The sequence below is a fragment of the Pagrus major genome, chromosome 16 (assembly GCF_040436345.1).
Source record: "Pagrus major chromosome 16, Pma_NU_1.0".
Taxonomy (NCBI): Eukaryota; Metazoa; Chordata; class Actinopteri; order Spariformes; family Sparidae; genus Pagrus; species Pagrus major.
In genome coordinates, this window is record NC_133230.1 from 11,284,840 (window position 1) to 11,297,442 (window position 12,603).

At 42.6% G+C, this 12,603-nt stretch overlaps 1 protein-coding gene across 1 annotated transcript in view; it reads right to left on the bottom strand.

Annotated features, from left to right (window-relative positions):
* Positions 1–12,603, bottom strand: part of macf1a (microtubule actin crosslinking factor 1a) — a 226,973-nt gene that overhangs the window by 55,320 nt on the left and 159,050 nt on the right. The window contains exons 53-65 of the mRNA XM_073482905.1: positions 12,261–12,417; positions 12,008–12,119; positions 11,231–11,293; positions 10,542–10,780; positions 10,134–10,263; positions 8,820–9,019; positions 8,288–8,515; positions 7,921–8,197; positions 7,011–7,609; positions 6,590–6,778; positions 6,270–6,476; positions 4,524–4,841; positions 4,222–4,404 (exon numbers count right to left, since the gene is read on the bottom strand). Coding sequence (XP_073339006.1) covers positions 4,222–4,404; positions 4,524–4,841; positions 6,270–6,476; positions 6,590–6,778; positions 7,011–7,609; positions 7,921–8,197; positions 8,288–8,515; positions 8,820–9,019; positions 10,134–10,263; positions 10,542–10,780; positions 11,231–11,293; positions 12,008–12,119; positions 12,261–12,417 — 2,902 coding nt within the window. The remainder of the gene's footprint in view (positions 1–4,221; positions 4,405–4,523; positions 4,842–6,269; positions 6,477–6,589; positions 6,779–7,010; positions 7,610–7,920; positions 8,198–8,287; positions 8,516–8,819; positions 9,020–10,133; positions 10,264–10,541; positions 10,781–11,230; positions 11,294–12,007; positions 12,120–12,260; positions 12,418–12,603) is intronic.

The following is a 12,603-nucleotide window of genomic DNA, read 5'->3' on the forward strand; positions in this document are numbered from 1 at the left end:
GATCGGTTACAGAGAAACAGAGAGCGAGGGAGAGAAGGTGGAAACAAAGCGGGGCGGGGGGGGGGAGGTCTTCAAAGAGTGGACGAAAGAGATTTTCACGTCTTTTTTTCATGTCTCTCCCTCCTGCAGACTATCAGAACCCGATAGAAGCAATATAAACTGCAGTAATAAGAAGATAAAAATGAAATAGAGTCATTCGGTCTTTCTGTGCATCTGTAATGCCTGCCTCGCCATCCTGCTCTCCATGACGATATGCCTTCTTTCGCCCTGTTGTGACGCAAATGTTTCTGTCCTTTTCTCTATCCTCGCTGCTAACCTCCCTTCGTTGCCCTCCTATAAATACCCCTCTGCCCCCAGATAAAGTGACAGACCATTTCTCCATGCTCTACATACCCCGCAGACAGTAGCTATTATACATTCTGCTGCCCCTGCTATTACTTTTGCACCCAGTCTGCCACCAGTCTGCCTGCACCTCGGCTCACAGTTCACAGCTTTAATGGAGGGAAATCTTAATGAATAACATGATTAACACCTACGTTTTGGCTTATTTCATCTGGACCAAGTAATGCCTTGAAAGGCTTAGTTCTTTTTTTTAATACAATTTTTAAATTGATTTTTCTAAAAGATGCATGAAAATTAAACAGAACAGGCCACATTAAGACAAGCTAGTTCACAAACAAGAAGACCTTTGGACACAAGAGTAAAATATTATAAACAGAATAACATAAAATTCGAATTCGAGGTAAAGTTACATACATACATTTTTATTGCAACCAATTTGGCTAAAATCACTGTTATGTATTGTGCTGTTTTATGTTGTGTAATGTCCTCAATAAAAGACTTTTATGTTTTGTGATTTTTCACATAGCGTGTTTGCTGCTCTGTTTTTTTTTTTTGTCAACCTGCCCAAGGATAACAGATGCAAATTAGTTGCTAGCTTTCTCTGGTGCAATTACTTTTAATTGTGCGCTGTCCCTGCAAAAATAAACAACAAGAAATAAAAAATATAGTCTCTTTTTGTTCCTCTATCTTGCTCAGGCCCGTCAATTTAATACATAAAATATTGTTCAAAAGATGCCAAAATGCTATTTTTTTTAATCTAATGCAGGGATTAAAAAGGAAAACAGGCTGTGAAAGCTGGTTCTTAATGAGTTCCTGTGGTTTATATGTTTTTTCTATATGAAGTGGTTTTTTTGATCAGGAAAAAGTACACAGTTCACTCTGAGTCATGGATCGTGATGACTGAAGTATTTCTTCAGGCAGATTACTTGCAGTGCTAGTACACCTGTAAACCTACTCACTGGTGTGATTCATGTAACTGTACACCAGACAATAAAAAACATGCAACAGCTTCAAACTCTTTGTCTGATCTGGCTCTGTTTTTCAAGTGTAGCCTATTTAGCTATTCACAGCGCTCTCTCTGTTTCTCTCTGAATCTCTCTCTCCCTCCCCTCATCCTTCCCTCCTTCTCTCAACACCTCTTTATCTCTCTCTCTGTTTGTCCTATGCTGCACATTTACTCGGCTTGCTCTCATTAAGAGACCGGTGAGGGGGAAGAAGAGAAGAAAACAAGCAGACACAGAGAGGTTAGTGGGTCGAGAGAAAGATGTGAGGGCAGTGAAGATGTTTCATTAAATATCCAAATTAAGAAAGGTAAGACGACAGTGAAAAAAGAAGAGGAATGAAAAAGCACGAACAAAGGAAAAAAAAAATCTTCTTTGATCCTCCCACACATCTTAACAACAGTGGAGCCGTTAACTCTCAAGGGAACCAGCAGGAGTCCTACTACATTTTTCAACTGCACGAAAATGATTAGCGCTTGTATCACATGAATCGTCAATCATTTTCAAAAACGGAGCATCACGGCAAATACAGATAGAAAGAAAAACAATTAAGTGTGCTGGTTGTGCATGAAGATTCGTGCATACTTCTCCTGAGCACTCATATACTTGCATAGTTTTCTAAAGTGGACAGGATATTACATCATGGCAAGAAAATGTGCTCTTTAATGATAGTAGTCAGACTGAAAGAGCTTTCTGTACCCATAAAATGAGCAGCGGAGTAACGCAATAAAATACAATGGAGGTGCCAGAAAAGCACATTCCTGAGGTCAGCTCCTATGCAATTCAAGAGAGTAAAGTGGAATTTCTCTTTAAATTCAGAAACAAGCTGCAGTCGTTTTGGTCCTAATGTAAAAATATCGCAAGAAGGAAACAATATACTATAATCTATTTATGTGAAGCCTGTTTTCGGGCTCTTTTCCTCGCTCAGAAGGCATCCAAATGGATAAACATCGTCACATTATGACCACACGACTCAGTACACAGTGCCTTTTTAAAAAGAAATTGGAGCCACTGACTTGTTTTTGTCTATTCGCTGTTGTTAACTATATTCAGGATTTATGTGACTTGAATAATTAATTACAGGAAAAAATGTCAAAATGTCTTTGAAGTCAATTCTTCAGAAAATGCCACAGATTTTCTGAATCCAGCTTTCTGCCATTTTACAGACTGAATGATTAAATGTACTGACAAATAACCAAGATAATTTTTGGTTACAAACTGACATTATACAATTATTTTGACATACTTTAAATCATAAATTCCTACTCTACTCATGTCGTAGAGGTAAAAGTGTTGCTTATTATATAAAACCCCTTATTTTAGAGAGGACAGAAACACCTACCCACACAACTACATCTTACTACTCACAATCTACAAATCTCGTGATAGTATCGGCAAGAACATTCTCAGATCCCTTTTATAGGCAGATTTCAAGGGTTGTAACTCTGAATGATCAGAGACCAACGCATAAGACGTTGGTTCTGGAGACAAAGAAGACCCTAATGGGCTTAACACTTGACTGAAGGTAAACTAAAAATGTTGTAGGAGCATGAGCTTCCTTTTCAGTGGTCAAGTCTTTAAGTTGATGTTTGTTAAACTTGTGTTAAAAGTAACTCAAACGGATGATCAATACAGGAGAACAGCAACCGTGCTGGCGTTGACTTCAGGTTTGAGAGGCAAGGAGAAATATTTCATCCATTGCCCTTGCTAATTGTTAATGCAACAATATGCAACTTTATGCAGGATGATTTATATTTTGTCTTATCTTGTTATAATTTAAGCACTTGTATTGCTTAAAAGCTTGTGATGACAAGCAATCCCTCATTATTTTAGTTTTTTTTCTTTATCTTTTAAAAGATCAAGTAAGTTAACATCCAATCACTATTCAAAAGCCAGATCACCACGAGGACCATCTTACTGGAGACTGCGTCTATAAACACCATCTTGAACTACAATAACTGTTAAATGCCTGAGGTAAAAGCAACATCAACAACAGAGAGGCAGCACAGAGATTCCCATGCTGTTACAGTAAGTGATGTTAACCACAAGAGAAGGGAACAAACGAGACGGTATCAAATCAAGACCAACGTCCATCACCACAATGACAAGGCTGACAAGTTCAAAACGAGCCTGAATGCCATGAAGTGGGTATAAGTGTATATGAGAGAGATCAAAGAGAGAGACAGAGAGAGCGTGTGTGTGTTTGTGGGAAACACTGAGAGAGCATCATAACTGTCCTATGAAGGAGAAATGCTGTGTGATTCAGCAGCGTGTCAGGCATTTCAAAGAAATATGTGACTCAACTAATCACTGTCTCTGACTCCTTACACACCACAGGAGTCCCTCACACACACTTACACACACACACACACACTTACCTCATGGTCTCTAGAGGTATGAGCAAGAGGTAAGGATGGATACAGACCTCCTCAGAAGCTCTACAGATATTGAATGTCAGTATTCATGACACACGGACACACCGGCACAGATGCTAAATTCCCTGAATGTAAGCTAATGTTACGCTGAGAATGTTCTGTTTAACTGTGCAAATTAGTTTCAACTGGAAAAAAAAGTATGTGAGCACAAACAAGTGCAACCTCTTCACCCTGAACTCTCATGTTTTTCCCACACAAACGAGCAGATATCATAACTGCCTCAGCCAATGACAAATACACTGTGTACTCATGCACAAGTATGTACTATAAGTACATGCCAAAGAAAACTCTAAACCAAACCAAATGGAACAAGAAGAAAGAGGGGATTACGAATAGAAGAAACAACTGCAAATCAGCTTCTCCGACCATCCGCAACACATTACACTGCCGCTTCACATACAGGCTTTCACACACTCACATAACCAGCAAAAAGTCATTCCTACCTTGAACTCCTGCAGCTGCTGTTTGATCATTTCCACCTCGGTGCCAACCAGGCCCTGTGCGTTCAGTCCCTCTTCGGCCCTTCCCAGCAGGCCTTGCAGCTCGGCAACCTGCCTGTAGAACTCCCGAACTCTCCCAGCAGCGTCTTCGATCTGGTCCAACCTGGCCTGGCCACGCTCGCTCAGCTGGAGAACAGGAAACAGAAATAAAACCGTTGTGACTGGATGAAAACAATGTCACTTTTACTAAACAATGTTGCATCCAAATTACAACCACCACCATCATCATCTTCTGTCCTCCTTACCTTGCCGGCCTGGCGGTTCAGAGCCTCTGTCTCCCTCCTGAGAGCCAGGAGATCAGGGGAGGAGCCTTCTCGCCGCAGCATGGAGGTGCACTCTGTAGAGTGACCCTCCAGCTCCGACCTGAGGTTGGTCAAACGGGACAAGTAGCCCTTCAGGGCGTCGGCCTGAGATGCCAGGGAATCTGCATCGCGTCCGACTGGGCTGAGGGAGTCCAGTTCATCATCGAGGTCTGCGAGGCGTGAGAAGACATCACGGACATGAGACTGGACCTCGCCGACGCCCTGTAGCCGGGACTCCAGGGTGGAGCAGCACTGCTCGATCTGATGTAGAGAGATGGACAGAGGATGAAAGGCATAAAAGGTGGTTAGGAGAGGCCCAGTAATTTTTGTATTTCATCAACAAGTGCATCACAGTTCCAGCAGAAAGATTTTCTCTCTGATCACTTTAGTACTTCTGGCATGGGAAACCTTATATACCTTATATCTATTATATATGAAGAAAAAAAAAAGGTTAAAGGTAAAACAAGCTACAAAAATGAAATTATGAATGAGCAGTTCCACTCTTCGGGACACTGATTAGATTCTTTAAGAACAGTTGTATCTGTGTGATACAAACAGATTACATAATCAAAACACATACTAATTTTTTAAAGAGGAGCCTGTGTGGTAATATTTTCCTTGTCAAAACTGAACAAATAACTGGAACAAAATAGCATGCAACGAAACCAAAGAATGACGCAACACAACAGCAAGTAAAAATAGACTTTGTCAATGTAGGTGCGAGAAAGAGACAGTAGAAGCATTATCTAAGAGTCAATCTGCATCTCCACCAGCCAAGAAACTCAACAACGACATCAGATCAATATTTTAAAAAGAGAAACAAAACATCTCAGTATATAACAGTACAGTGTTCTTTTATATACAGTCAGGGTCCCCCTGATAGCTGCAACCTTAAAAGGAATATCTGGAGGCTGGATTGCAGAAAATAGATGCAATACTGTGGCTGCTGAATCCTCCAAACTCAGGTTTACATTTCGAACTGTGATAAAGTGCTGAATGTCGACAGTGACCATATAAGACTACTACTGTAACTCAAAAAGCCAAACTCTTCTGACAGCTCTGGCTGTTCTGCTCTCTCTCAGCTCACTGACACTTGTCTGCTCAGCACCCACACACACACACACACGCACAAATTAGATCCAACACCCTCTCACACTGCAACCCTTTGTATAAATAGTTCCCCCCCAGTTGTACAACTTCTTTTCTCTCCAGTTAGCATAACATGTTGAGGTTACATTAATTCATAACTTTTACGACCCCTTTCATCTCTTTCTCCACGGCTACCTGCTGGGTGGAGGACTCTGCACTGCTTTAATATGTGGGTCAAGTATGTTTTGGACATTCACAAGCTTTCATTGGCGATGTCTGGGAGGAGGAACTTCCCCCCACAAAAGTCAACTATGAAAAAAATGTGAGTACGTTCTTAAGTGCCGACACTAAACTACAAAGAACTATAACCACAACCACCTGAATCTCATCAGTGCACTGTACAGTGTGTTGGAAAATATTCTGAACATCCAGTAACTCAAAACATGAACAAGTGCCCTCACATAATGGAATTGTTTGAAGTATGTTTAATGTCTTGATTTACCCGATACTCACTTTGCAAACCTGGAGGATCTGGAGCATGTTAAACAACAACACTTTCCACTTTATGTCTCTTTTCCTGACTATGACCCTGCTCCTCACCTTCTCAGTAACGTCGTCATAGTCTTTCTCAGTTTCTTTGGCCAGCTCCTGAAGCCTCTGTGTGCCCTCAGTGCTGCCTCCTGCTGTCTGTGGCGAGTCCTGTACCAGCCCCTGGGCCAGGTCTCTGAGGTAGACCACCTGAGGCTTCAGGGACCTGAGATTCTCCTGCTGACTTCTCAGCCGCTCCAGGCTTTTTGCACTGCATGCCTGAATAGGAAAGAAGTAAATATGAATAGTTAAAATAATGATGTAATTATATAAATGCAGTTTTTAAGGAATGATGAAAGTGACATGTGGACAATGAACAATATTTTTGGTACCTGTGGTCCCAAAGCCTCCTGGACTTCAATCTGGTGCTTGGCGGCCTCCAGCCTTCTCTCTGCAGCCTGTCTGCCCTCTTCAAACTCTTTCAGGCGGCCAGCCAGCTCCTCCAGCTGGGAGGTGCGGTTATGGAGTCTCTCGCCCAGTTTGTCCACCCTGCGGTTCAGCTGGGCCTTTTCATCTCGTACCTACAAAAAATGTTTACATTACATTGTTCAGTTTTCTTAATTTGCTTGATTTCCGACTTTTATATCACTAATAATACTTATAATAATACAATGACATAGAGAACCAACACCAATTCAGCTAAAAAAAACGAATTCCCTCAGTAGAACAATTAAGCTATAACGCATAGCAAGACAATACATAAACAAAACACACAGAGTAGAAATCAAAGACTGAAATCAGTACATTGTGTACCTCTTCCTCCCCGATGCAACACTGTTCCAGCAGCTGATCGGCTGCAGTATTGAAAGCCTCGAGGAGAGGTTGTCGTCTTTCGAGGTCCAGAGTTAGACCTCGAGCCTTCTGCAAAGCCTCGTCCAGAGCTGATGCGTCCAATGATGGCTGGATCTCTTCATCTTTCTGTTCACAGTCTGCTAACCACGGTGTCAGCTCAGTCTTGTGCTGCTGGTAGGTTTCTGCTTTGCTCAGGGTGGTCTTTAGTCTGTTCTCTCGATCTGAGATTCTCTGGTTCAGCCCTTCCCAGTCCTGCCTCAAGGAGGCCAGGCGGGACTGCAGGGCAGACCGTTCGTCTCCACCTGCAGGCAGAGTGGCTAGCAGTGACGCTCCCTCGGCTTGAATGAGCTCGTAGGAACCTCGCTGACTTGCGATCCCTCGCTGGAGATCACCTGTCTGTGCCAACAGGGAGCGGATGGCCTCGGGCTGACAGGGCAGAGCGTCGGTGGATGATTCTTTGGGATCTGCCTGCTTATCCAGCCAGGAGCGCAACTCCTCAAACATCTGCTGGAACTGTTGAGTGGATGACAGGGCAGTCTGGAGCTGAGATAGACCGTCAGCTAGAGGAAGAAAAGCAGAGAAAAAGGGATTACGAACATAAACACTTGAAAACAATTTCAAACACAAAAGGACAAATAGGACTTTTTGTTGTATTTATTTCAGTGGATTTGTTAGTAGGATTTTCTTATCTAAACAATATTCCCATTATGGCTAAAGAGGGATTACGTTTGAAAGGAAATATTTATTGAATACTTATCTTTGTAGAGAAAATCACTACAAACAAATAAACTGTGATAAACACACCAGAACACTGGGTTATATCAAACGTATTACGAGCAGTTACTATATAAACCACAGAAACTCCACAAACCTGCACGCTCCTCTAAACTCTTCAGCGGTCCGCTGACACTCTCTAGTCGTTTACTCAGCTCTTCCTTCAGGTAGGGTTCAGCCACAATGGTGCTGAGCTCCTGGCAGAGCTTCTCAGCCTCGGCCAGCTCAGTCCGCCGTCTCTCCAGCTCTGATCTGATCTCCCCGGTTTCCTGAAGGCGACGTTTCAGTGCTTCGGGCTGGGCGCTCAGCGAGGCCTGGGCATCCAACCTCTCACCGAGAGCAGAGGCACTGGAGGAGAGCTCTCTGAGCAAAGCCTGGCGGGAGACAAGAAGGGTTAGAGAATCATACCATCATGCTGACAGTAAAACATTACCATTTAACCCAATCTAACCAATTAGACATACCTGGTAGCGTTCACTGGTTCCTTGGGCCTGGTCGATGTGGTTTGACCTCTGACTCAGTCGGTTTGTTAGGTCCTCCCACTGCTTGGAGATGGAGCCCAGTTCAGAACGCACCTCTGCTAGGTCCTTAGGGTCCTGAGCAGAGTCACCAGTCTGGGAGAGGATTCCCTCTGCAGACTGGGTCAGCTGGTCAAACTGTGGCCGCCTGGTCTCAAACTCACGCAGCATAAACTGTGAGACAGAGGAGAGAGCACATTATTCAGTGATGGGAGTGAGTTTTGTGTTTAAAACAAAGGAAAACCTGAAGATCCAGAAAAGTCTCAAAACAAGAGACAACCAATTTAATCAAGTATTTATAGTTCGTTCAGATCATAAAATCGTTATTACACATTAGTAATTTTCATCATCATCGTTTTCTTTGATGTATTTCTTCTCATGCTGGATTTTCTGTATCTATTACCACATTGTGCGTGTGTCTGTGTGTGTATTGATAACTGCTGTACCTTTTGGCAGTATCTCTTCTTCTATAACATACCTGTACTTGTTGTTTCTGTGTGTTGAGCATGTTGGGGTCGATGCTCAGCGGTCCCAGCACGCTCATCATCAGTTCCTTCTCCCTCAGCCACGGGCCCAACTGACTGGCTGCCGAGGCGAAGCTGCCCAGCCTATCAGCACAAGTCTCCAGTTCGGTCTGCCTCTGGGCTGCATCCTGATTGGCGGTCTGCCAGCGGGAGTCTGGGGAAATCGCAAATCAAGAAAGGAGTGTGAGAACTTATAACACACCATATGCAAAGTTTTGATGAATGTGTGTATACATTTCATTTAAGCATATTTATTGTTTCATGCTTTCTGTCCAGTTTCTTGCTTAATCCTGCATAATGGGAAATTTCAATTATAACAGTGATGGTGATGAAACCTCCTGAAGCCTCTTAATTTAAACCTGACTCAAAGTGAATAACACTGATAAAACAATAAAACAGTTTTTCTTCCTCTGTCCCTCCTCCTACTTCTTCTGTCCCTTTCTTCCTCTCTGACTCATGTTCTAGGCATCCAGCAGAGTGTGTGGTGTGTGTGTGTGTGGCCACATGGCTTTGAAAAGGCATTATGAAATATGAAATATAAAGGCCCCCTTCTTGGATTTCACCTTATATATTTCTGTCTCGGTTACCTCATAGAAGGCCCTGGTAAAAATATCAAGTATGCGAGCGCCGAGCGAACAAATAGCTTTGACAGGAACACTTCCCACTCTCTCCCTGGATAATATTGATCTCAATTCCTCACAACCTCTTAGAAAAATTATTACAAATTCTAAGCCACTGTGCCACTTTCTTTTTAACTGCTTTCAAACACGCACTAGAGTTAAAATGGTTACTTTGTTTCCTTAACTTCCTTGTTTTGAGCCTTGCTTTTATTTTGCAACTCTATTTCTATTATTTATTATTATATATTTCCACCATCTCTTTATCAAACTCTTGCCAATTTGAATAAATTTACAAATATGGAAATGTTCTGAGTCCCTGAGGCAGAATTCTTTCCCTGTGTCACTATCTTGCATCTCCTTCATGTCACCTCCACATGACTGCCTCAGGTGCTCCCCACACAGGTTCCTTGTAAACTGTGCTTTGAGCACTGTACAGTATTTATATGACTGCTACATTGGAGTATATCCAGTAGCTGTTATCTAATGTCTTCAGTAACATTTAGTTTCACCCATCTTTCTACTTTAGTTTTTGCCTTTGGGCATCTGCATTATATCAGACAGAGCTCTCAACTATCAGTTTCTGTAAAATGGCTGTCCCATCATCCTGCCATATGTCCGTATGTCTTTCTTGTCATTTGCAGCACATACCTATCTCTTGAAGCTGCTGTCTCCAGCTGTCTGCCTCAGGGGAATCAGGATTGTCAGCAATCAGCTTCCTCAGTGTGCTCTTCAGCTCATCTACCTTCCCAGAGTGTTCAGCCAGCTCTGAAAGCAGGGCCTAAAGAAGAAGAGGACAAACTTAAAAACCTTGTAGCTATTCAGCAATCACACACTTTTTATTAGATAAAGCAAAGATAAGAGTTCTGATGTTTAAATTTAGTACATATATCAGCAGATAAGACAATGTTTGTGTTGATTTGGGCACTATGCTATCATGGAAAGTGGATGTGACATTTTTTTGCTACTAAATTTGATTTTAAACAAAATTAGTACATTTTACTGCATGGATCACCTGGGAAAGGTTTCACAAAACATACATAATAAAGAGACCTTTACCTTGTTCTCCTGGGCCTGGGCGCGTACCACCTCAGGTCTGGAGGGAGAAGCGGTCTGTCCTTGTTTCAGGCTGTGCTCTCTGTCTGTCAGCCAGCTCTTGAGCTCCTCAGTGCCCTGTCTGGCTTTCTGCCTCAGCTCTAGCGAGGCCTGCTGGCGACCAAGACGTTCTTTCAACTCCCCACCCAGCGTCTCGTATCGACCGTTTACATCAGACACGGCTACCTGGAGCTCTGTCAGGTCTGAGAACACAATGAAAGAAAGGAGACAATTGCTTAGCCGATACTAAAATGGAGGTTAGCAGCAGGGCAGATACAGAAAAAACAGGTAAATCTTGGTAGAATTAAGTCAACAGATCTAATACAAACAAGTAAAGTAGGCTAATAAGAACTACAGGCATACAGCGCAGGCAGATCAAGGTAGCCTAAATAAATGATGGATGCTGCAATAGATGATGTTTAATTTGAGCAAATTTGCCACTGACAGATGTTTGCATGAACAGAGAGCTGACAGAAGACAGGACAGCACAGTACACAGGACAGGAAACAGTGTGGTAGTCTCTCAAAGTGACCATTATAAGGAAATCATAAACACCAATATGGCTGTTAAAATATTTCTTAGAAACCTATTTTCAGGAGGCAACAAATAAGAAGAAGGAAGAGGAGAAAGAGAGAGCTGGAGGGAGAGCTCACCTTTACAGGTGTGAATGCCATTGACACTGCTGGGACCTGCTGAGCCATTGATTTGAGGAGCACCTGGGAGAAAGACACACACCTGACTGAGACAGTGCCACTAAAACACACACTCACGCCGGCATGATCACACACAAAACAGGACCAGCGATGTTGAAATCTTTCAACATAATGTGGACACATTTAAAGTTCTGACAAAATCTCCAAACAGCATCAAGACATCCTGCAACCCACAAATACTTCAGAGCACACAGAGCTCAGCAGGAGAACTGAGGACGCTGCACAAAAGCCATGAAAACAGATGACAGAGGTGAGAAAAGACATGGAGGATAACCATAGTCTTTATATAACACAGAAATTGAATGGAATTGAATTGAATGTTCTATTTGGTGACATTTTATTATAAGCACCTCTATACAATTTTTAAAATATGCAGGTAACAAGAGTGTTTTAGATATTTGAAAATTACTGTAACATTATGTGAACCTGCTAGGACAGCTTAGCTGAACCAAAACAAATTACCTGAAGAGAAGTGATTATAAATGCAAATTTATTTCATTCTTTTGTGACCTTCTTTCTTGTGTTCTTTATTTTTTTTTTTTGTTCTGTGTTTCTCTCGGGTCAAATTATTTTATATACCCCTTGGTGATTTTCTTCCCACCTATATCATCTGTAAATCTCACTTAAGTCTTGCCTGCAAAAATGCACTCATGAGGAAAATAGGAGGGAGGGTGGAAGTATTGATATGTGTGACAGTGTTTCCATCCCTGCTCTTACCAGTTTTGGTCTGAGGAGCGGTGATGTCGATGATGAGGGACTCCAGCTCCGATCCCGTCTTGTTCAGCTCCTGAACCCTTGATTGCTGTGACTCCCAGTCGTTCATCAAGTCCTGAAGGGATAATGCATTTTATTAAGTCACTGAGCTTTAAGAACACACAATAAAGTTGCTGGATTAAAACCGCATGTTCACTAAATGTTTTCCTTTTGTTTAAGTAAAGCCTGAGGATGCAGGGTTTGGATACACACACACCTTGAGCTGCTGCACTCTTCTCTGCAGGGCCTCTGTGGTGAGGTTGGCCTCTTTGGACGGCAGCTGCTCCTGTGCTGTCTGAAGCCACCTGAGGAGGGAGCCAGAGAGGCCGCGGAACTGCAGCAGCTGCTGCTCGCAGGCCTGGATGGCAGCAAACCTGTGAGGAAGGTAGGAAGCAGGCAGGAAGGAAGCAGGAAGGAAGGAAGGAAGGAAACAGTGATGGAGAGGATGAGGAAGAATTTCATAAGGAAAAACAACAATAAGGAAAGAGGGAGGGGAAGAAGAGGAAGGGGACATGAGGACAGAGAAGAGCAGAGAAAATGTAACTTTAATCACATTATTG